Raw genomic sequence first — 23,291 nt, 5'->3', positions numbered from 1 at the left:
AAGCTAACCAACGTCATCTTTTATCTGTCGGAAGTCGCCAACACGTGGTTCAAAAACCACGAGACTTGCAGGACAACATGGCCGGAGTTCACCCAGAAAATCAGGGAAGTCTTCGGCAGACCCGCGGTACGTAAGCTCACAGCCGAGCGCAAGCTGGCCACGCGGGTACAACAACCCGAGGAAACGTTTACGGCCTACATTGAAGACGTCTTGAAACTGACGAGACGCGTTGACCCCGACATGCCCGAGAAGAAAAAAGTGCATCACATACTGAAAGGAATCGGCGAAGATGCATTCCAGCTGCTGGCAACTCAAAACGCACTAACCGTAGAAAAACTCGTCGAGGCGTGCCAGAACTTCCAAGAAATTAGGCATCAACGACTTCACGTTCCAGCTAGGGTCGTACCGACTCCCGAAATAGCGAGTCTCACCACACCTCACGAAGACACCATCGGCACTCGCGACAGCCTCCGGAACTTCATTCGCGACACTGTTCGTGAGGAAGTAGCACGCGTCTTGGGGACCCCACCATCCCAGATAGCGCAAGCCCCACTACCTGCGGCAAGCATTCGGACTATTATCCAGGACGAGGTCGCAGCTGCGGTTGGATGCGTTTCTTCCCTAAACGCACCACCTTTAAGACCAACGTATGCCGAGATATTGAGTAGACCAGCTGTGCACACACCTCTGCCATATGCAGCTCCAACATCGTTTCCTCAGGCCCCAAAATCAGTGCAATGGAGGGCTCCCGACGGACGTCCCGTCTGCTTCAGTTGTGGCATGGTGGGCCACATTGCAAGATATTGCCGACGCCGTCCCATCACCTACGATGCCCCGTATCGTCCATTTTCGACCCCCCAGCATGAGTCCACCTATAGGCCGCCCTCGCCCCGTGACGACTACCGTGACAGACCTCGTACATCAGAGCGGTACCACTCGCCGTCGCCACGCCGCAGGTCTTCCTCACCAATGCTCCCCCGCAATGTCAGCCCCACCCCTAGGGGAAACTGATACCTGCGGTTCAGGAGGCAAGAACTGCAGCATCTTCACAATCTCAAAGCCCTCATTTTCCGAACAACATGGTCGAAGTGTGCATTGAAGATTTACGTATTCAAGCTCTAGTAGATACCGGTGCTGCCGTTTCCGTCATGAGGTATGATCTTTGTGGAAGACTCAAGAAAGTAACCACCCCGTGTACCGGTCTTGTCCTTCAGACAGCTGGTAAGCAAAATTTGATGCCTATTTCAAGGTGTACAACCCGTCTTTCTTTGGGCGGAGTTTTCCATGTTGTTGAATTTTTTGTTCTCGCCTCATGTTCACACGAGATAATTTTGGGTTTGGATTTTTCGTCTAAGGCTTCAGCAATTACCGATTGTTCCCACTCCACAATATAATTATCTGAAGTTCTCCCACCCGCATTTCCCGAGCCCAGTAACAGTTATAAGGTCTTTGTTGCAGAAGACACCGTAATTCCTCCTTATTCCTCCATGAGTGTAGTAGTTTCTTCGTCGGACCCGATTCAAAGTGATGTTTTAATTTCGCCTTCAAAACCGACGTTTGCCAAGACAGGACTTCTCACCCCATACAGTTTAGCTACATTCGCAAATAAGGAAGCGTTGATCATGGTCACTAATTCGTCTTCTTCTAATTGTCTTTTACCGTCAGGCCTTGTCTTAGGAACGGCAATAATATCTGACACACTTCAAGTACTCGCTCTTGCCCAGCAGACCGACAACACTGGTGTTACAACCACGACTTCTCCTAGTTCGCCTCATCTACTTGAAACTATCGATCCTAACCTTCACAAAGACCAAAGGGAAAAGCTCTACGCCATTCTTCACAAACACAGCAAATGTTTCGATGTTGGTCAATTAGCCCCCGGCCAGGCGATTTCCACTAAACACCGAATCGACGTCGGGGAGCAGCAACCACTAAGGCAGCGGCCGTACCGAGTTTCCTTAGCCGAACGTAATATGATCGACGATCAAGTAAGTGAGATGCTCCGGAAAGGAGTCGTGCGCCCATCAAGCAGTCCCTGGGCATCTCCTGTCGTTTTGGTAAAGAAAAAAGACGGGACTATTCGATTTTGCGTGGATTACCGCCGTTTAAACCGAATAACCAAAAAAGATGTGTACCCGATGCCACGAATCGATGACGCGCTAGACTGCCTCCAGGGAGCCGAATATTTTTCAACGATGGACCTACACTCAGGCTACTGGCAGGTCCCTATGGCTGAAGATGACAAACAAAAGACAGCATTCTCTACACCCGATGGTCTATTTGAGATGCCCTTTGGCTTATGTAATGCCCCGGCTACATTTGAAAGGTTGATGGACAACGTACTTCGTGGTCTCAAATGGAAGATTTGCCTCTGTTACTTAGACGATGTTGTTATTTTTTCACGAACTTTCGAAGAGCATCTATCTCGCATTAATACCGTTTTGAATTGCGTAGCAAACGCAGGACTACAGTTAAACCCACGAAAATGCCATTTCGGATGTACTCAAATTCTAATCCTCGGTCATGTCGTTTCGCCCGAAGGAATCCGACCAGATCCACATAAATTTCGAGTCGTTTCTGATTCCCCCCCCCCCCCCCCCCCCAAATGAAAAAAAATGTTCGGAGTTTTTTAGGCCTTTGCTCCTATTTCAGACGCTTTGTGTGCGGATTTGCAGGCATCGCAGCACCTCTTCACGATATACTTAAAAAGAACACACCGTTTGCCTGGACAACAGATTGTGAACACTCATTCAACCGACTAAAACAACTATTAACGTCGGACCCCATCCTGCGACATTTCGATAATACCGCACCGACAGAGCTTCACACTGACGCTAGTGGTTTCGGGTTGGGCGCAGTCCTTACTCAAAGAAAACAACACTATGACACCTACGTCGTCGCCTACGCCAGCAGAACGCTAACCAAACCAGAAAGAAATTATTCTACGACAGAAAAAGAGGGACTCGCCATCGTGTGGGCTATTGCGAAATTTCGTCCGTATTTATACGGACGTCATTTCGACGTAGTGACTGATCATCACGCCCTATGCTGGCTGTCGTCCTTAAAAGGTCCATCCGGTCGTCTTGGCAGGTGGATGTTGCGCCTCCAAGGGTACGACTATACCGTGCTGTACAAGTCTGGGAAGAAGCATGGAGATGCGGACAGCCTTTCACGCTGCCCGCTGCCGGATTTACCACTCACCGATGACTCTCACGTGGAAGACCCACTTTTCATTCTACCGTTAAGTCTCCACAGTGTCGCCAGCGAGCAAATTTTGGACCCCTATACCAGCCGCATTTTGAACCACCTCAACGGCACTCACACCTCCTCGAATCGTGCCTTCCTTCGCTCCGTCCATCACTTTCAAATCCGAGACGGCCTGCTTTACAGACGAAATTACCTCCCACAGGGAAATTGCTGGTTACTATGTATCCCACAAGAACTACGAGGCGACGTTCTTCTCTCACTTCACTCCGAACCAACAAGTGGTCATTGGCTTCCTGAAAACCTATCGCAGAATTTCCCAGCGTTATTTCTGGCCTCGGCTCTACCGCAGCGTGCAGAGCTTCGTTCAAGCCTGTCCCGACTGTCAGCGACACAAACGCCCCCCTCAGTCCCCTACTGGTTTATTACAACCGCTACCGTGCCCCGAGCGTCCCTTCCAAAGAGTTGGGATTGACCTTATTGGGTCCCTCCATGCTTCGGCTTCTGGCAACCGCTGGATCTTAGTAGCGAGCGACCACCTTACTCGCTATGCAGAAACATGCGCCCTACCCAATGCCACAGCAGATCACATTGCCCATTTTTTCCTCACCAACATCTTACTACGGCACGGAGCTCCCCAGACATTGCTTAGCGATCGTGGCCGCGTATCCACCCTTGTGCAAGAACTCCTGCAAGCTTGCAATGTTATTCATCGTACCACATCGCCTTACCATCCTCAAACGAATGGCTTAACCGAGAAGCTCAATAGAACACTCGTAGACATGCTCGCTATGTATACAGACCTCCATCAAACAAACTGGGACAAAGTCCTACCACTCATTACATTCGCCTACAATACCAGCACTCACACCACGACCGGGTTTTCTCCATTTTTTCTTCTTTTCGGCAGAGAAGCATCGTGCACACTTGACACCGTCTTACCCTACCGGTCCGACTTCACCGAACATCAGAGCGTCTCCGACATGGCTTCATACGCTGAGGAATGCCGGCAACTAGCGCGCCTCCAAACTACTCGCGCCCAAGCCGATCAGAAACGCCGCTATGATAACCACCACAGAGATGTTTCCTTCGAGACTGGAGACTTGGTCTGGCTGTCAGTCCCACAGCGCCACATTGGATTGACCCAAAAACTTCTCGACAAATACCTCGGTCCGTATCGGATACTCGATCGCACATCACCAGTCAACTACATCGTGGAACCCTTACAAGTCCCCCAAGACCACCGTCGCCGCAATCGCGACATTGTACATGTCAGCCGACTCAAAAACTACTACCCACCACCCAAACCACAATAACCTCTTCACGGCGCCAGGATGTCGCCTTCTCCTGGGAGGGACAAATGTCACGAGGACATCATCTTCTTTCATCGTCTCGATACACAGCATCATAAAGACATTCATCGTCCTCATCTTTACAACGATCATCATCATGAGGACTGATCGCGGGCTGCTCGTGGCGCGACCGGGATATTCGAATCCAGCCTGCGCCCTGAGCAGTCTCATAATAAACCTCTCCAAAAGCTATCACTATCTCCATATTACAATATTAAAGTCACTATTCACATCACGCACAATGGTGAGGGTACACGTTCAGTGAACTAACATTGTGCTAACAAAACCACGCCAAACGTACCTGTTCACAGCACCTGCTGAAGCTTTCCAGCATCAGCAAATGTTGTGGTTGTAGTTCCCGAATCCCGTATGTGATTGGTGTGCAAGGAACTGATCAGGTGTGTTCTTGATAGAAAAAAAGGAAGCAATAACATAAACTGGGCTGATTTGTCAGTGCGATGCTGCGCAATTCAGTTGACAAACTAATCAAATGTTGTATTTAGGCGCTTCCGTGTACTCCATATCTGCTTGAAGTGAACTTCTAGAAGGGAAGCTTTTCAATATTTTGGTAGTTTAAGTCAAATTAATAAAGTATTGCAGTCAAAAGTAACTTAAAGTATAACACAACAGTATTTACGATTTTCAGGTATTTTAAGAGTATTCTGCACGTATTTTTGATTGCTCCATTTTTTTTAGGGTTAAAGTATATTTTGCATGAATTAAATAAATATTCCAAGAAATATATGTGAAAGGTATTTTGTTCCTATTAATTTAGTATTTACATATTTCAAAGCGCATGAAGGGAACTTCAAATGTATTTTAAGTAAAGGTATTTTAAAATGATTTTAGAAGTATATTTTAGTACTAAGTAAAAAAAAAAGAAGTTTATATTTTCGGTCTATTTTTCGTGTACTTACAATAATGAACTGTATTTCAAATACACTCAAATTAGAATGTGGTATATTTCAAACGTATTAGTTTTCGCTAAGGGTAGGCAACGTCTGCGACGTCGTTCTCGAGGTCCTCTTAAACGTCGTCCTTGAGGTCGTCCTAGAGGTCGTCCTAGACGTCACCCTTGACATCGTCCACCAGGACGTCGTTCTCAACGTCGTCCAGGACATCGTACCATTGCCTTTCCTAATTGTTTTTACTCACGATGTTCCTGTCGAGGCTCCGCATTTCATCGCATTTAATCTGAGGAACAGAGGCCAGGTTTACGAAGAGCTTCTTAAGTTACGGCAAGGACGGACAACGTCTTAGCCGCCCTCGTCTTTTATGTTCTTTCCTTATTTATAATTTAGCAAAAAACTTCGTTAGTTAAGAATGTCGTAAGAACAGGAGAGACCGGTATTTTCAAACCCGAAGACAAGGAAAGCGACGTTCTCTTATGGAAAAACTAGGACTTCGGTGCACAGCATGCTCCCGATCCCCGCGAAAGCTGGCTGTTTCAATAACAATGGCTTTTTTTAATGTTTGTGGATCCAGCGTTCATGATCGTCGTGGTCGGTTCTTGTACATGCATACTATCATTTAAATTTTTTTCAAGTATTTGTTTAATTATGGGAATTTAAATCGCACTCGAACGTTATACTTTTATTACAAGATATTTTAATGGCGCTCATGTCTATATGAGCTCGCCAGACAGAGGTGTTAGCGGGACTAAACAATCCAGGGGATATGTGGCCATAAAAACCTTGTTACGTTTTCCTTATCCCGTAAGCCTAACCTTGCAGTGGAACGTTAGTCCAGTTGATAAAATTCGGAACAGGTTCCCAAAACCGCCGACATTACCGTTCATACCTGGCACTTTCGTATTTACCGGCTCCTTATCTTCGTCCTCTGGACGCACCACTCAATCAGAATGTCTGGAAAGGCTTATCTCGTTTCCCTTGGCGTGCCTAGATTTAAGAGAGGGCGCAGATTGAACCACGGACAGCGTTTGCAATCTAACGGCGTTCGGTTAGGTTAGGCACGCATCTCAGGAAAACCCAGCTCTGGTGTTTTTATTTTATTTTATTTTGCAAGGCTGAAATGTACGGAGGGTTCAATGGTTGAGTGCGTTGCCCACCGTAGCTCGGAGCGCGTGGTGCGAAAGTTCGTGCTGCAGGACCCGCCCTGCCTGCTTCCGTCTGGATAGTCTGAATGAGCTGCATACCGGCGTGGCTTCGTCTAATCACTACACCGTCATTAACGTCGAATAACACTCAGTGCAAGTGCTGCTGTGCCGACTAAATTCCTCATCCAGAGAGGATAGACGAAACGCAAACCCGGGCGGACTAACCTCCCGATTGGTGGTGCACTAAAGCATCCAATGTCAAATGACCCGCGTCAAATGCCTCGCGGCAAACGCCCCGTAATTTTTTGCCCCACTTTCAAAGCCGCAGTTTCAGAACCCGGTACACGAACCCCTCGTTTTAAGTGGCCGGTCAACACCGTGACGGCGGAGCATTCTGGTTTTAACTAAAAGACAGTAAGCGTTCACACTAGCCTGCGTGACTAACCTCCGAATTCACAAACCTCACTCCAATTGAGGGTCCCCTCCACTTCCTCAAGGAAGGCGCATGGGCCAGTGCCGGCCTTTGCGCCTTCCTCGAGGAAGTGGAGGGGACCCTCAATTGAAGTGAGGTTTGTGAATTCGGCGGTTAATCATGCCGTACCCGACACTCAAGTGAGGAATAATTGGGTAAAGCTTTCCGTTCTTCCGGCCTGCGCTCGCCAGATTCACGTCCTTCGACGTTAAAAGTTAGAAAAAAAAACAAAAACACATACACACAGAAAACATAGTTACTCGCAAAACATGTGAAGTTCCAGCCTTTTTGAATAAGCATTGAACCAAGGCTGTGGTCGACTCTGAAGCAGGCGCGGATTCACATTCCCACCGAAGTGGGTTCTGTAGAAACGGTTAACCCCAACCTCATGGCGTCACATATCTTAGAACCAAACACCAGCTAAATTCTTCTAACGCCCATCTAAAATTATTTTTATCCCCTTAGGTATATAAAGTGTATTATTCTGCGTCCGGTGAGGGCATTGGTGGTGATGCGAGTTATGCAATGGACAACTTGCGCGCCATTCGAAGTTTTTCGGCGCTTCGCCTTATTTTGTTGTTCCTTTTCCTTAAATTACTTTTTTGTACACCCTAAAAATATTAATCAGGTTAAGACATCAAAAAATCCCGGTTGATGCGCGGTGAGGACGTTGCTTCTCGCATGCGGGGGATATGGAACGGGGCAATTTAAAGGGATTGTCCGGTCGAAACCGGAAGTACTCAAGTTTTTGCGCTCGTTACGTCAAGAGAGCCTTCATATAGACAGACGTAATTTTATTTTTATATATAGGATCTCCGGTTAATAATTAAACCTATCATGAGCGTATGTACGAAACTGCACCCCGAATTTCGCTAGTGTTAAGGGCTGTCATCCGTAGCTGCTGCGTGACGTCACAAAACGCAAAGGTTTGTCGGATGGCCGGGATAACAAGCGTTGGTCGATGGATGTCTTGTATTTTGTTTCGAATTATATAGTCTTCTAGGCTGTACTCTACGGAAACGCGTTCCTTCTAGTGCAGTTCCCAGCGTGTGCAAAAAAGAATCACGCCTTTTAGCAGGATATTACTCGAAAACAACCATAAGCTTCGAGCAAACGTATGCCGTTTCGCGCAGACGCAACTACGACGGTCACCGATCGAACTAAGAGTACTTGAAAAGCAAAGCATCCGGATTTTGCCTCTGAAGTGGCGCCTAGGTACCCGAAGCGGCATCTGTGTCCACATATCGGCGGATCCACTGGATCGGTGATGAGGCTGCGGGTCGTTCCCTTTGGAGGCGATTTCCGCGGGTCGATGGCAAACGAGGAATCGTTCAAATGCTTCTCGTCACCTGATTGTGACGAGCTTGGTGAATCGCAGCCACGCTCCATTTTCACACTCGGGTCAAACAGAATCTGGCTGTACGCGTGCTAAATGCAACTTTTGGCATCGCTTCCAGATGGCCTAGCTGTTGGTTTCAGTTTTGCTGCATAATCAAACCGATTGATCCCTTTCGTGCGAGGAGTGGGTGGACGTAGTTGAATATTGTTGGCAGAGCATCACACCCCAGCTCACGAGCCTTCTGTCCGCTTAGAGCTCAGCTCGTAGCTCTCTTCCGTGAGATGACTGCTGCATAAGCGGGATCTCTATCTTGACGCGAACCCAGTCCCTACGCGCGGCTACGATACATTTTGCTCGTCACTGCAGGTTTCGCGGAAAAGTGTGGAACGTCACGTCTTGGCTCGCATGTGCTGCCCGGTGATTGTGGCACTCAACCGCGCAACAAAAATCTCACACATGCATGAAACAAGCCGAGCGCAACTACAAAAACGAAGCACGCTGCGCCGTTCATTCGCATGCAAACGACGAGAGGAAAATGCTCGCTTTGCGTTGTGTGACGTCAGAGCACCAATGTTGCGAACCAAAAGCAGGGTTTACGCTAGGATGCGACGGGAGCAGTATAAATTCAATTACTTATGCAGAGGGGCATATAAAATTCAGGTATTGCACGTACGATGCGTCTCAAGGCAATAACAATGATATTCAATTGTTTTCTCGAATACAACATTCGACCGGACAATCCCTTTAACTCGGGGTTTTTGAAAAGTAGGGCCAATGACGCGGGGCTTTTGCGACAGAGATTTTCCACGCGAAGCCATCGTGCTACACCCCTCCCGATATGTAAACAAAGAGTAGATGTCCTCTCGCGCTTCAAATTAGTTAAGCGCGTGCTAAGCGGAAATAATTTAATTTTTTTATTATTTTTACGCTGCCTCTGGAGACTACAGGGGGAAGATTGCCTTTCTGATTAACATAACGCTTTAGCGGAACATAAACGAAAACCCAGTGAAATGGTACGTTCCGTGAAATAAAACTTTGAAAGCTAGTAATCGGTATGTTAAACCTTTGGGGTATTTCTAAATTAGACTTCAGTGGAAGGAGCACGAAATTGACGTCTGCCAACCGAGAAAGGACGCATAAAATAATCTGCGGTAAGTTGCATTATATGGTTCTGTGAAGAGGGAGCAGACGAGCTGTCGTTAACATGTTCAACGTGATAGTATAAAGAAAGCTTACAGAAATATTTGCACAAAACCGACAGCCAACATATGGGTAAAGTAAGTACTGGGAACTGTTACGTAACTGCACTTCCTAGATGTCAGGCTCCCCTGGTTCATAAACACCTTTCGTCAACATGGAAGTTTCTTTGATATCAATCTCAAGGGCGAGACCAAATATCAAAATCATTGACGACTGATTCATACATACGCAGCGTGCAGCGAGCGATCCAATGATCGGATTATTGAATGTCCAAATAACGCGCTGTTTCAATAATCTAAGACTGCTTACATTCGTCTGTAACATGTATATATTTTTATGTTGCGTCTTTTGTTTTTAATTTTTACCCTTAAAAGTCTAAAGCTCCAAGTTTTCAACAAAAAAAAAATAAAAAAAGAAACACTTGGAAAAGTACTCGACTGCGACGAGGGTATTCCGTGAATTTGCGAAGCACTTACCCCACTGAGCCGGGAACGTGCATAGGAAGATCACTGTAACTGTTCCGTACCAGAGTCTGACAGACATTTTAGCGGTACACATTGACGGATTTTGGTTCCTCTACAGCACGAAACCGACTGGCGCTTAATATACGCGTTTGCCATGGTGGCACATGCCCTAATCAAACACGATAAAGACCGTATACCACTTCCCGGATGTTCGTCATTCGCATGACTGTGACAGAAAGAACTGAGTGAGAAAGAAGCTATAAAAAGAATCTCGGATGCGCAATGCCGGATGTCCGATGCAGAACTGAGCGATTAAACATTTCGATGACGGATGTTACATCTCCGCTTGCCAATCAGTTGCGAGCTTTGTTGCCTGACTTCAACGCTGATTCACAGTTCCGCGTTTGAGGGCGCCGGCATTGCAACGGCTTGTGACTGCTTACTGCGGATAGATGAAGGGAGCTGAACTTTTGTAATCGGGCGGCGCCTTGCGCCACCTCTAGCCACCAAGCCACAACTTTGTAAAAATGAATATATTAAGCCTTTTAGCAGCATACTTCTAATTTTGAAATTAATAGAGCCGGGCAAAAGAGATGACAGATATCGAGGAGCCCTGGCCAACTTGGAGTCAACTTGCATTTTCTGGTCATTTTTTTGCGTTTTACGCGTCCTTCTTTAAAGCCGGTGCCAAACTGCTCATACATCCTACAAAGGGCAGTCAACAAACACGAATCACCGCGGTATCCGTGGTTCGTATGCCGCGTGTCGAGATTGTCATTGAACTCGTTGATAGGCGGCATTCGAAGCACCCATCTCCTGGTGAATCGCGCTCGATTCTGTGGGCAGACTGTTTCTTGTATCATGTACAAGCAGGGTAACCCCGTCTTTAAACGCGGGCTCTAAATAATTCTAACAGTCTGATAGGCGACTATAGTCCTTTGAGTCTCAAGAACTCGACGACATTTTCAGGGCAGCAAACCCTTATAATGAAAATAGGACGACGAAATGACAAACAGCATAGGGGTTTTGTTCTTCTTGTTTTCGTCCAGTCTTCCCCTTTTTAAGAGTTTACTAGTCTGCACTCCTTTATGTTCAGCACTCTACGAACCAAAATGTAAAAGAGAATAGAGCATCCCCCTTAAAAAGAAAGAAAGAAAAAAAAAAGAAGCGAGAGGGAAAAGTGGCAGTATATGCACTGTAGAAGAAGCACCTTTTGGAATGCTCATTGTCACTTGGTTTCAAAGCGTACCTAGTTGACTTAATCGCTGAATTAGGTAATGCTTACAGTCTTCCGTCCAGCATGGGACTCGGGAAAGTAATATATTCAGTAGCCAAGCTGTCGCTTGACACTTTTTTTTTGAAGAATGGTGTCATCAAGGTCTCCAGCAGAGTCGGCACATTCATGTCTGGAAGCAACGTCCTCCCCAGGCGACAGCGGTGTTGTGGCCAACGACATCAGACTCTATGTCTCAAGCCTCAACTTCAAGCAAAAATCCAGCCTCTGCGGAGCATACGTTTTGTTAAATAAATTGCCTGAAGAACTTCTGGTTTGGACACAGTTATGGAAGGATCGCACCGCTTAGCGCGCCTCAGCGATACAGCCGACTTGTCGTTTCCCGGAGGCCTTGTATCCTATATAATGTAAACCACCTGCTGCAAATCCTGGCCACCATGCCCGTTAACACAACTAAAACGGAACGTTCGTTCTCGAGACTGCGAAGGCTGAAGTCATACCTGAGAGCTTCAGCGTTCCAGGAGCGCTTGCTAGGTGTTGCGCGTCTGACCATTCACCGGAACATCCAAGTTAGCCCTGGAAGTGTTTTCTCGCTTATTTCGATTGACCGACGGCGGTTTTCACTAAATGTTTCGACCCCACAAAATGATAAAAGCTGGTACTTTTCTTTGCCCCTTTCTCGTAAAACGACATCGAAGAACGGAAAGAGCCAAAGCATGACCATAGTACGATAATTTTTGAAAAATTTGATTCACGCAGTAACAAGGAGCATCACACTTCACTTGCTCATTGCCCTAGTGCGAATAGAAGTTTGTATGTTTAATCGTATTCTAAACTTCATTATTCTGTGGCACTTTTCCGTAGTTTTTTAGTCATCGGATACCCGAGTGTTCCGCAGAGAAGTGTACGCACTGGAATACTTGTGAGCGTGTCTGGACCTTTCTGTTGAAAGCACATTATTACATTTTATGATTGTGTGTTTTCGTTGTTCACCATTAAAGTCTCCCTCTTTAAAAATTGAACGAACGAGATGTGGCGAAAAAAGGTTGAATTTTTGTCTTCCAAGAAACAGTAAAAAAGTAACTAAAACTGTGTTTGTATAATTTCTTTTCCTCTCTTTCTTTTTCTTTTTTTTTTGCATTTTCAGCGGTTTGAGCAAGGTAAAACACCCCCTGAAATACTTCTCTGGCTACGCCATTGGCCAGCATAGTAAATTTAATTTGTCTTCATGGGTACGGTGAGCAGAAACATGATAAAGCATATGCTGCGATTGCGTCTTCCCGAGTTTTCTACGCCTGCGGAACGCGCGCCGCTTTGAGTCGAAAACGTCGTCGGCTAGTTACGCCGGCTTTCGGCGCCTAAGGTACGTTTATAGTCCGACGTCGACGAACCTAACGTCCAACGACGTAAACGAAGATCAACGTCCACTTCGCCACGCCACGCTGTGCTGCGAAAAGAATTGCCAACCGTGTTTATACTCCGGCGTCGTTCAATGCGCTCGAACGAATTGCTTCACATTGCGGATGCGCGTCACCATGGCGACCGGATGGTTTGGTCTCGCTGGTTCCGGATTGCCGCTTCCGTTCTCAACTTGCAGCGCTGTCCGGCTGCCCTGCGGCGGTGATGATCTAAGCAGTTAAATGTGTCAAAAGCTGGGACTCGCGGCAGTTGATATCTTCGCGCTGTGGTACTCTCGAAAACAAGGAAATAACGAAGGTAGCTCGCATAGAAAGGCATTTATTTCCTGACGAAAGTCATACGTGATTAGCGAAAAAAAGCAAAAACTATCAGCCGGGTGTTGTTTTGACCAACTTCAACGAAAAAGCAGCAGATGGTGGTTCGCAGCGACCATGCAGCTTCTAACATATGTCCTGTGCACAAACCTCATGAACTAGCCTTTAGCGTCAAAAACTCACGGATATGACACCGAAATGGGAAGCCGATGTCCGTCAAAGAGCTTCAAGCGCGTCCCGGTGTCGTTAAGCCTACACATTTTCACGGCTCCGAGACAGGTCCACGTCGACGCGCCGGCTCACTCCATCGAGCGAACGGAATAAACAGAGCGCCAACACAAGCACATCCAACTGACCAGCGGCTACCCTACACGACACAAGCCCGAAAGGCAAGCAGACGAACAGACAACACAGCCCGACCGATGCCCGGCTGGGGCAACGACGGGACCATGGCAAACGCGGGACGGGAGCTGGCGTGAAGGCTTCTGGGTAACGACCGTCGCCAGGCGACGCCGAGATCCGAGCAGGGCCTACCTCGGCGAAAGCTTCGCCGACGGTCGCCGAGGCGCGCTACGCTGCGTTACGTTCGACTGTCGTCGGAGTATAGACGCTCCTTTCGCACCAACGTAACGCAACGAGGTCAGGCGCGCGCGCCCGTCGGCGTTACGTTGGAGTATAAACGCACCTTTATACTCGTTCGTTGGCGGCAGTTGGCGTCCCGATCATAGGCGTAGACTTCGGGGGTGCATCGGGGCTCGTGCCCCCCTTGTGAGATCCGGAGGGGGGGGGGGGGGGGGCGCGGCGGCAGAGGCCATGATCTTTACATAGACGCTGTTTACGTGACATGCAACGAGCTTCTAGTAGTGACATGTAAACAACATAACGCCCACGTTTCCTTTATTGACAAAATACAGGGGAAATGGAATCCCAGCGTGCTTTCGTTAACTTCAATCTACAGTTCTGGCGAAACGGTAACGCGCAGTAGCACCTTGCACCCTTCGTTACCTTGCATATTAAATATGGTCAGGAGTCTGGCATAAAGTGGACATAGTATACAGAGTGGGCATGTGGTTTTGCGAAAATTTCTGACATGCCTTAAACGATGGAAGAAGTCGTCGTCTCATTACGCAAAGCAGAAAACTTGGGATATTGAACTTCAGGGCTACACTAAACGCAGAGAAAGCTCATGACATCAGCACGGGTTTTGTTTGACAGTCGTTTTGTGAGAAGTCTTTATTCCCGGTTCGTCTGGTCATCCAAATGTTTGCTTCATGTTCCAAATTTCACCTAATTTGAAGATTACCTTGGGGAAAACTGGTTGTCAAGGCGTTTATAAATGAGCTAGTTAGAACCGCATTAGCTCTGGTATATAGTTTTAGGACACTGGGTGTAAATATTTACTTATTTAATCAGGTAAAGCGTACGAATCAACTTAAAAAAATAGAGGTAGGCTTGGTTCTGGCGATTTGCAATCCGACAACATCTACCTTCGAAATTCAAAAGGCAGTAGTTAGATACAGAATTATAAAAAAAAGTTACAGTAAAAAAAAGAATTATTTCAGCTAGACAAGAACATAAGCGGACGAGAAGGGCAGATGTAAACATTGAGGAACCAGAAGTCCTAGTCAGAAAGGTAATTGTTAAAAGCATCTTCTCTGGCTTCAGACGTTTTTCAGGTGTACTTAGGAAAGGATCATAAATAAATTAGCTCTATTGGAATAGACCCATGGTAGATAAAAGCACCTCTGCTGTCCCCCAATAAAAACCTAGATTTCCGCGTTTTTTAGGCTGTTTCGGTTGACAGTGGACGTTGACGCACTTGGAGCATTGTTTAAAGAAAAAGTAGCTTTTCTCGTCACTTCATAAGGTAAAAACACCTAACGGTACTAATGTAGTGCAGCGGCATTTTTAACTATTTCCACGCATATATACATTTCCTTTGAAAACTACCTCCCCCCCTTCCCTTGGACAGAATGTAGACAAGGAGTATTTAAAAACAGCTTTTCTACAACGGCCCTCAAGGATGAAATTCTCGTGCTTCTGCCTTGTATCTCGACTTGCGTTATACTGCAAACAATCCTCAATATTCCAACTAGCTTTACTATTAGTTATATTATGCGAAAATTTCCAATGCTTTACTTTCCTTCGTCATGATAATATAGACACTCCGAAGGACGTGCACAACAGTTTCACGCCGTGACTGAATCACCAATTAAGTGAATCACTGCTGTGATTCACCTAATTAAATATAATAGTATACTCTGACTAGAATAGTGGGCCAGGCTTCTTTGTTCAATTCTACACCATGCGCATGAAGGGCACAATATAGCTCATCGTTTATGCGAAAGTATTCATTCATTTTATCGTAAATCGCGCTTCATCTAGGAAATTTCCTCTGATTATAAGTAGTGTCGGCAGTTTTTTTATTGTTGTATTTTTTTTATGATTTTAATACTGTTGGCAGCTTGAAACTTTTGTTTGATCTGGCGGTTACGGGATCGAAACTCGGACCCGGAAGCTTCCCCTTCGCTTACGGAAGAGAGGGCGCACGAAAGTGCTTTCAATTTGAATGAAAGTGTACATAATGAAAATACCCAGCGCCAAGGACATAAAGGGAAAAGACACATCGGATAGAACAGAGATCTAGATATTTTAATAGAAGAACAGGCGAAAGAGAAATATTTCGGTCACCATGAACCGCACGTGTAATCTGTGCCATGATATGTGGTCGTTATGGCACGCGTTGGGCCTTCATAGTCAGTTTCATGAACTCCAACTCTTTGTTGGAAAACGAGACAAATGGTGTGCTGATTGCTGATACAGCTTGCTCCTCCACTGTGGATGTAAAAAGCTTCCAGCACCTCTCGGGTTGTTTTGTCCCGGTGTTTTCCCATAACTGTGGTGGCATCAAAAGACGGTTCACATAGACACTCTTTACAGTGAATTGAAAAATTCCCAACCACCGTGGCTCTGAGGGAGCAGTTGTGCTCACGGAGCCTGTCGTTTAGGCAGCGTCCTGTTCAACGTTACTGGAGCGAGCTCAGTTTCGCAGCTCCCTATTCTCGCCTGCAGAGACGAGTGGCCCAGGTGGCGGTCACGAGAACTAGCGGCGCCGCAGTCGGATCTTACTTCCCTGTCTCGCGCGTTGCCTGCTACCACTGCGTTGAGAGCTTCCTTTTCTTTTTCTTTTCTTGCTTTTCTTTTACTTCCATGTGTATAATAGCAAAATAAAAAAATAAAAAAAAGAAGATGAAGATGAGGTGTAATACACCACAGAGATCAGAGTAAGTGCATTGTGAGTGTTCTTTCTTTGAGTGTCTGAAATTTATTTTTGTGTGCGTCTCTTTCCTTACGCTGTGAAGTGTTAGTATAAATCAACAACTCGCCCAAGGTCAAGTACCGCTATTCAAACTTGGCGGGCTAGACAATGCGGAAGCAAGAGTCGACTGCAGCGCTGCTAGTTCTCATGACCGCTAATGAGCCCACGCTGCAGGCGGAGCTGTCAAACTGAGCTTGCTCCAGTAACGTTGGTCCTGTTTGTCCCATGTAGGTGCGGCCGCAGGATAGTGGTATGTTGTAGGGTGCCTTCATGTGCGCTTTGCTTAGGGTGGAGACATCGGGCCATTTTGTCTCACACTTTTATTTTTATTTTTTGTTCAGAAGCGTGTGAAAGAGCGTGTCAAGGCACGCGTTTGTGGCGCTGACTGCGCTATGGCGACATTTTGTTTTCGTCAATTTATTTGTATTTTACCCGTGAGCGCGTGCTGTCATCATCGGGTACTACAAAGGGTGGCATCACCCTAAGCAGAAGGGCATTGAGGCACCCTAGTATGTTGTAAACAACACCCGTGGCGCATGGCAGAAACGGCTTGGCGTGCTTTTATTGAACATCTGTTTTTTTAGACTTCCCTCTGCCTTGGCGTTGACTCTTGGACAAATCTACAGACAAAACGTCGCGTGGAAAGAAAAAGACCAGTTGTCATCCCATATTTACTCAAGACTTCCCATAATCTAAAAAAAAAAAAATGTTGGAAACCGCTATGGAGTCCCAGAGGCCTTTTCAGCTCCACGACATATGAGCCAGATTTGTCCAAGAGTCAACGCCAAGGCAGAGGGAAGTCTAAAAACATGTTCAAAAAGCACGCCAAGCAATTTGTACTATGCGCCAGGGGTGTTCTTTACAACATACCACTATCCTGCGGCCACTCCTACATTGGGCAAACAGGACGCTGCCTAAACGACAGGCTCCCTGAGCACAACTGCCCCCTCAGAGCCACGGTGTGTGGGAATGTTTCCCTTCACTGTAAAGAGTGTCTACGTGAACCGTCTTTTGATGCCACCACAGTTACGGGAAAACACCGGGACAAAACAACCCGAGAGGTACTGGAAGCTTTTTACATCCATAGTGGAGGAGCAAGCTGCATCAGCATACCATCTGTCTCGTTGTCCAACAAAAAGTCAGAGCTCACGAAACTCACTATGAAGGCCCAGTGCGTGCCATAACGACCAGATGTCATGGCGCAGGTTACACGTGCGATTTATGGTGGCCAAAACATTTTTTTTCTCTTTTTCTTTTATTATAATATGAAAGTATTATTTAAAGCGTAAGCCTATTCGACAGAAGTCTTGAGTTAAAATTACTAAACCAGAGAACTTTTAACAAATTTTTAAATTGTGAAGGGGCCTAGCTTTTTAAAACCAGCTCGTTTTATCTTGTTTTTTTTTAGGTTATTTCTTACTGTTGATAAGCATTTGAGGATTTGAGAGGAGTGAAAGAAGCCGCTCTTCAACGGAGTTGCCTGGAAAGCAAAAATCGCGTTGGCTTTAGAACGTTCGTCTCCCTCACATTGAGAGATGGTTGTAAATTTGTCTCATTCCTCATAAATACTAAGGTAGAGCCATGCCTCGTTAACATGAACCCCGTTTCTATGGATACTTCGCTATATGAACACCATTTTCGGCGACAATGTCTCGTTATTGTAAACAACTCACAACGGGACCAATTTTTGCTTCTTGGGGGGGGGGGGGGGGGGGGGGGGGGAGGACGGAGGTGTCCATATTTCCAGACAGCTAGCGCACCAATACTGGTGCTATATTGGTTTCAGGCAAATAGTTTTGCGACCACTTCTGAAGGCCGAGAACGATGGCGGGTGTCGGTCTCTCGGTGAGCAGAGGAAAACAAAAATTGTATATCAAACTGAGCAGGGCTACACTAACCGTAGAGGAAACGTAAAACATCAGCACGGGATTTGTTTGACAGACGTTCTGTGAGAAGCGCTGATTCCCGGTTCGTCTGCTCCTCCAAATCTCCACTACATGTTCCAGTTTTTACCCACTTTGAAGATTACGACGGGGAAAACTATTTCTTAACGTGTTTATTAATGAGCTAGTTAGAACAGCATCAGCCGCGCCCGCGTTCCGTTTCCGGTTCTCGGTAAACGCTTTGCTAAGTAGCGACAGCGATTGATGTGCCGACGCGCTCTCCGATTGGTCCGCGCCCGCGTTCCGTTTCCGGTTCGGAAGGACATGGAGGATTTGACTGGACCTCACTCTTGAGTAACGGTTGAATACCTTGGCGTTCGAAAACCTACCCTCGTCCAGCGTTGTTCTATCTGGATTGTCACATGACATGACCCGCCGCAGTACCTCGAAAGATTTCGTACACAGCCACAGTGGGCGAGTTAGGAAGATCATGGCGGACCGCACGCTAGCAGACGACAGGAGCGAGGAGAGGAGGGCGCGAGACGAGGACTTGTCGTTACTTCGGATAGCGTTATCTAGGGACGTTACATTAGCCATGTAATAAATTTCTAAGAGGCTGCTTGAATATAATTACTTATTTATTCACGTAAAAATAGACAAACCAGATACTACAACAAAGTAAAACGGAGGCTTTGTGTCGGCGTATTCCACGCAGACAGCAACTATGTGCGAAATTAAAAAGTCACCCAGGTCTTATTAAGATCACAATATGATTAAATCTAGGAAGTCCAGGTCAAAGAGGTTGTCTTTAAAATGATCGTCTCTGACTGCAGAGATTTGTCCGGTGGACTCTGGAGGGAATCATAAATAAATTAGTTTTTTTTTTTGTAATAAAATCATTGTAGTTAAGGGCGCCTCTGAAACATAGATATCCACCTGGTTTAGGCTTCGCACGCGCAGTATCGTTTTAAAGAACGTTGCTTTCCTCATCACTTAATAAGGTATACTAATATTTGACGACACTAAGGTAGTACGGCGTTTTTTTTTTCCTTTTAATTACTTCTCATGGACTCCCTCTGGATTCATTTCCTCTAAAAAAATTCCCCCCTGGGCATAATTTAGACAAGTTCCGCTTAGTTCCGGTTTCGAAACGCCCAGCTAGCACAGCATGTCGGCCAGCACTCTGCCTCCATCGGCCAGTACCGGGAAGTTGACGGCGCAGTATGGCTAGTGGCGCCCTGGCTCCGCCGTTCAGTTCTCGGTACACTCTAAAAAAAGCCCGTGCGTCTTCTTTCACGCACAACACTCGGAGAGCCAATCGCCGCAACTTACGGAGGCAGCTCAGCGAATGACGATGCCGAAACATTTGTTTAGACCAAAAAACGCCGACTGAGTTGTGACATTAAGCAATGCAAGCGTGACGCTTTGCATTGCTTAATGTAACTCGCGAACAAAGCACTCAAGCTTGGGGGACACTTTGTTGGCATTTGGAGAGGTCATCCTGCTTTTAGTTAGTTCCCTGTCCTGTTCTCTACTTATCAATGTTCGCTTACCGACAGTGTTCGCGAGAGCAATAGGCGACGGACTGAAGAGAAAAAGAGAAGAGACTAAAGAAAAACTCAAGTCTGCATTAATTGTTGTCGTAGGTCGTTTCCCAGTCTGCGTTGCGACTCAGGGTGTCATCCTTACTTCCCTAAAACCACACCGTTTGTTTGAGCAGTATTTTGGGGGAAATTTCAGGGAAACAAAAGGCGCCTTTGGAAAGGTGAGCGGAAAACCGTCATTGCACGAACTTTGCTGTGAAATATGAGTCACAATCGGCACTAATGCGATGTTTTCACGAGCTCACTTTAAGTCATCGGAGCTTATCGGAGCTAGCAAGAAGATTTGGTTGCTCGAAAGAATGTTTACGGTTGCTCTTGCCGCGCCCACACCACTTCATACCGAAAAACTTGGAAAATGGCGGAATGTCAATCAAAAATGTACTTGAGATAATGAGTACAAGATACTCGGAATTGTAATTAAAATCGAGTATCAAATCCTCTCGATCAAAGGTATTCGAAAGATATCAAGATACTTGAAAGAGTATTTTAAATACAGTATCTAGAGTAGAGTATTTGAGATGGGCACAAGTCTGCTTTAGCGTACCCCAGCTCGGAGAGCTCATGAAGCGAAAACTCGCTCTGCAGAGGCTTGAAGATGCCGGGCTCAGTCCCTACTCGCGAATGCCCTTTGATATTTGGACGATCATCGTATCGGCGTGCCGTCGTGTATCACTACATTGCGACGCACGTTCAACACCCCATATAAGCGGTGGTATACTGCACTCTCAATCAAAAAGGGTGTAAAAGGGTGTATCGTTACGCCCTTTGTCCCATATAATACACCCCCAAACTTCAATTCGACGTACAGCACCCTACAGTCGAACAGACGGCCCCAAATTTTATTAGGGACTTGATAGCCATGTGGCTATCAAATTCACCTTTTACTGACTACAAAAAAAAAAAAAAAATAATCGGGGCTTTCTTGGCCCTACTGTGAAAACTGAGTGTTTTCTTTATGTGTTTTTTTATACGTACTTTAGCTATTTAAAAAGTTATATCGCACCGTTATGAAGCCCTTCGTAAAATTTAGGGCCGTCTGTTCGACTATATAGGGCTCTGTACGTCGAAATTAATTTTGGGCTGTATTATATAGGACAAAGGGTGTAACAATACAATCTTTTACACCTTTTTTCTTGAGAGTGTGCACTGGCTAAATTTTGTATTTACAGCGGAGACATCGGACGCCCATTGGGGCTGACGGGTTTTCCGCCCCCTAGACATACAGAAAACACCATTGTATGAACGTCAAGAGAGCGCAACCTTATACCAAGGCAGCACGCTGCGTCTAGTGTCAAGAATGACGCATTATAGCCTTTGCGTCATTCGTGACGTGCTGATCTCCCCGGTAGTTAGCGTTATCCGTATCTGTGCTGTACGTGACGGCCGTTGTGGCCTCTGATATCCAGCCAACACCAGGTCACGGCCAACGCCAACCGATAAGGGATTATCAAGAGCGAGATGCTCAGCGGCGAAGTAAATATTGCATCGCCACGCCTTGCTATTGTTACGTATTCGGATACTAACGGGCTTGTTGCGCAGCAATTTACGCAAGACAGCCAACACCAATCATGCTTCCTATCACCTTAAAAGGTCAGTTGAACAATATTTGAACTTTGCCCAAATATTGCTTAGAAAGATTCCATGATTCCATGACGTTTGTAGGGTGTTCAGATATGGACAGCTGTATAGGATGTCATGCATATTGTTTGCCTTCAATTATATTTTTATACAAGGTAGCCCACCATGTTCGTGCAACGAAATATACCTTACTTTTTGCGTTTAATTCAAGCATACTTTTCTATCAGAATTTGTTAAAGTTAACTTATTTGAGCTTATATTTCAAGCCAAATAAAATGTCAAACTTGGCTTCTGGAACAAATCTTACATAATGAGGCATTTTTCGGCGAATTTTTAAGTCGCTTTAAATTTATGTTCTAAAGTTGAAACTTTTTGTGTTGAGTGTTCCATGCTTTCTTAACTTTTAACAAATTAATTAGCGTTGTACTGTCGAAAGTGTTTTCTGCATTGCGCCCGAAAAATTCGTCAAAACCGAAAAAGTCAAAATTGTGCGATTTTTGTGTGGCAATTAAAAAAAATGGACATCCTCGATTTTCTTTAAACTTTACTCGATGGACCCTTGATGACCGTTAATTATAAATCTGCAAAAACATGTTGCATTATTTTGTTTTAAAACAATAAAAGAAACGTGTAACCAGGCCGTGGTCACATCAATTACAGCTGGGGCGTTTCTGTCTTAACGACTAGTGGTACACAAGCGACGCATGCCACAGTATCCGTACTTGGTCATATTAATGCCCAGGCGTCATGAAGCACCATAAAAATAGCACGTAAACTTGGTTTCATTGCTGATATGGCTGCTATTGCCAATGAAAACTGAACGTTGCGGCGCGTATACGATCCTTATTAGGGTGTTATACTTGGCTGGTTAGATGTTCATTGTGCAACCTTTTCAAATTAGTCATATAATATCAGTACTTGGCTGACAAATAATTTGATTTGTCGTTCTAGGCACCGTTAGGACTAAGGGGTGTTACAGGAGCTTTTGGCCCGACCGATGGAGGGTGTGGCCTGGACGGAAGGTTAAGCCGTCGGTATATTACGGCATCGTTACGTATGGCGTAACTGGACTCCAAGCCGGAGCATAATCGAAGACGGCGGCGCCGGAGGAAAACAAGTGTTTCTTGAGGCAGACTTGCCAAAAAATAAGTAATCCCCCCCCCCCCCCCCCCCCCCCCATGGCAGAAAAGGAGGCCGAAGGTTACACCCGCACGCGACGCGCAAAGGCGATCGCATCTCTCCGACTCTTGGCGGCGATACGCAACACCGGCGGCGTCCCTGCGCGGTGTAACGTAACCGGCTGGGCTTGTGGCGATGGGAAAGAAACACCCAAGTCATACATCGTGCGGTGGCACAACAGCCCCTCCCCACGGAAGAACAAACAAAGAGAACGGAAGAGGGGCGGGGGGGGGGGGGGGGGGGGGGGGGCAAGGATTCCTAGAGAGTTTTGCCGGTGCTAGCAGACTGTACGAATGTCCCTAAACATGTTCGATGCATGGCTCTGTAGATATGTCCGCTCCAGAGCACACTGAGGATTTTCCGCCTCTAGTCCAAAACAGCAATTTGGGACAATCTAACTGATGATAAGGATCATGCATGCTTAGCCTTGTCAAAAAGTTAAGGCACACCTCGAGGAAAACGCATCAATCTACTCTCGCCTCACTTATGTTAGCGATGGAGCGGCCGCTTATTTTAAGGGCGGGTACCAATTTCACGAATTGCAGTGCAGTGAGCTCCAGACGACGAAGTGGATCTTTTCGGCAGCAGGGCAAAGCAAAGCATGCGACGGGGAAAGGGGACTTGTAAAACACCAAGCCACCCTGCAAAATTTGCAGGCGTCTGTCACCGACGCC

The 23,291-nt window shown here is 46.3% G+C and overlaps 1 protein-coding gene across 1 annotated transcript in view; it reads right to left on the bottom strand.

The window, feature by feature from the left end:
• LOC115311949 overlaps positions 1–10,166 on the bottom strand; it is a 31,702-nt gene extending 21,536 nt beyond the window's left edge. The window contains exon 1 of the mRNA XM_040215336.1: positions 10,100–10,166. Coding sequence (XP_040071270.1) covers positions 10,100–10,166 — 67 coding nt within the window. The remainder of the gene's footprint in view (positions 1–10,099) is intronic.
• Positions 10,167–23,291: the final 13,125 nt, after the last annotated feature.

Source organism: Ixodes scapularis, unplaced genomic scaffold (assembly GCF_016920785.2).
Source record: "Ixodes scapularis isolate PalLabHiFi unplaced genomic scaffold, ASM1692078v2 PGA_scaffold8__174_contigs__length_109621045, whole genome shotgun sequence".
Lineage (NCBI taxonomy): Eukaryota > Metazoa > Arthropoda > Arachnida > Ixodida > Ixodidae > Ixodes > Ixodes scapularis.
The sequence above is the reverse complement of the archived record's forward strand: the minus strand, read 5'-3'. Positions and strand labels throughout refer to the sequence as shown.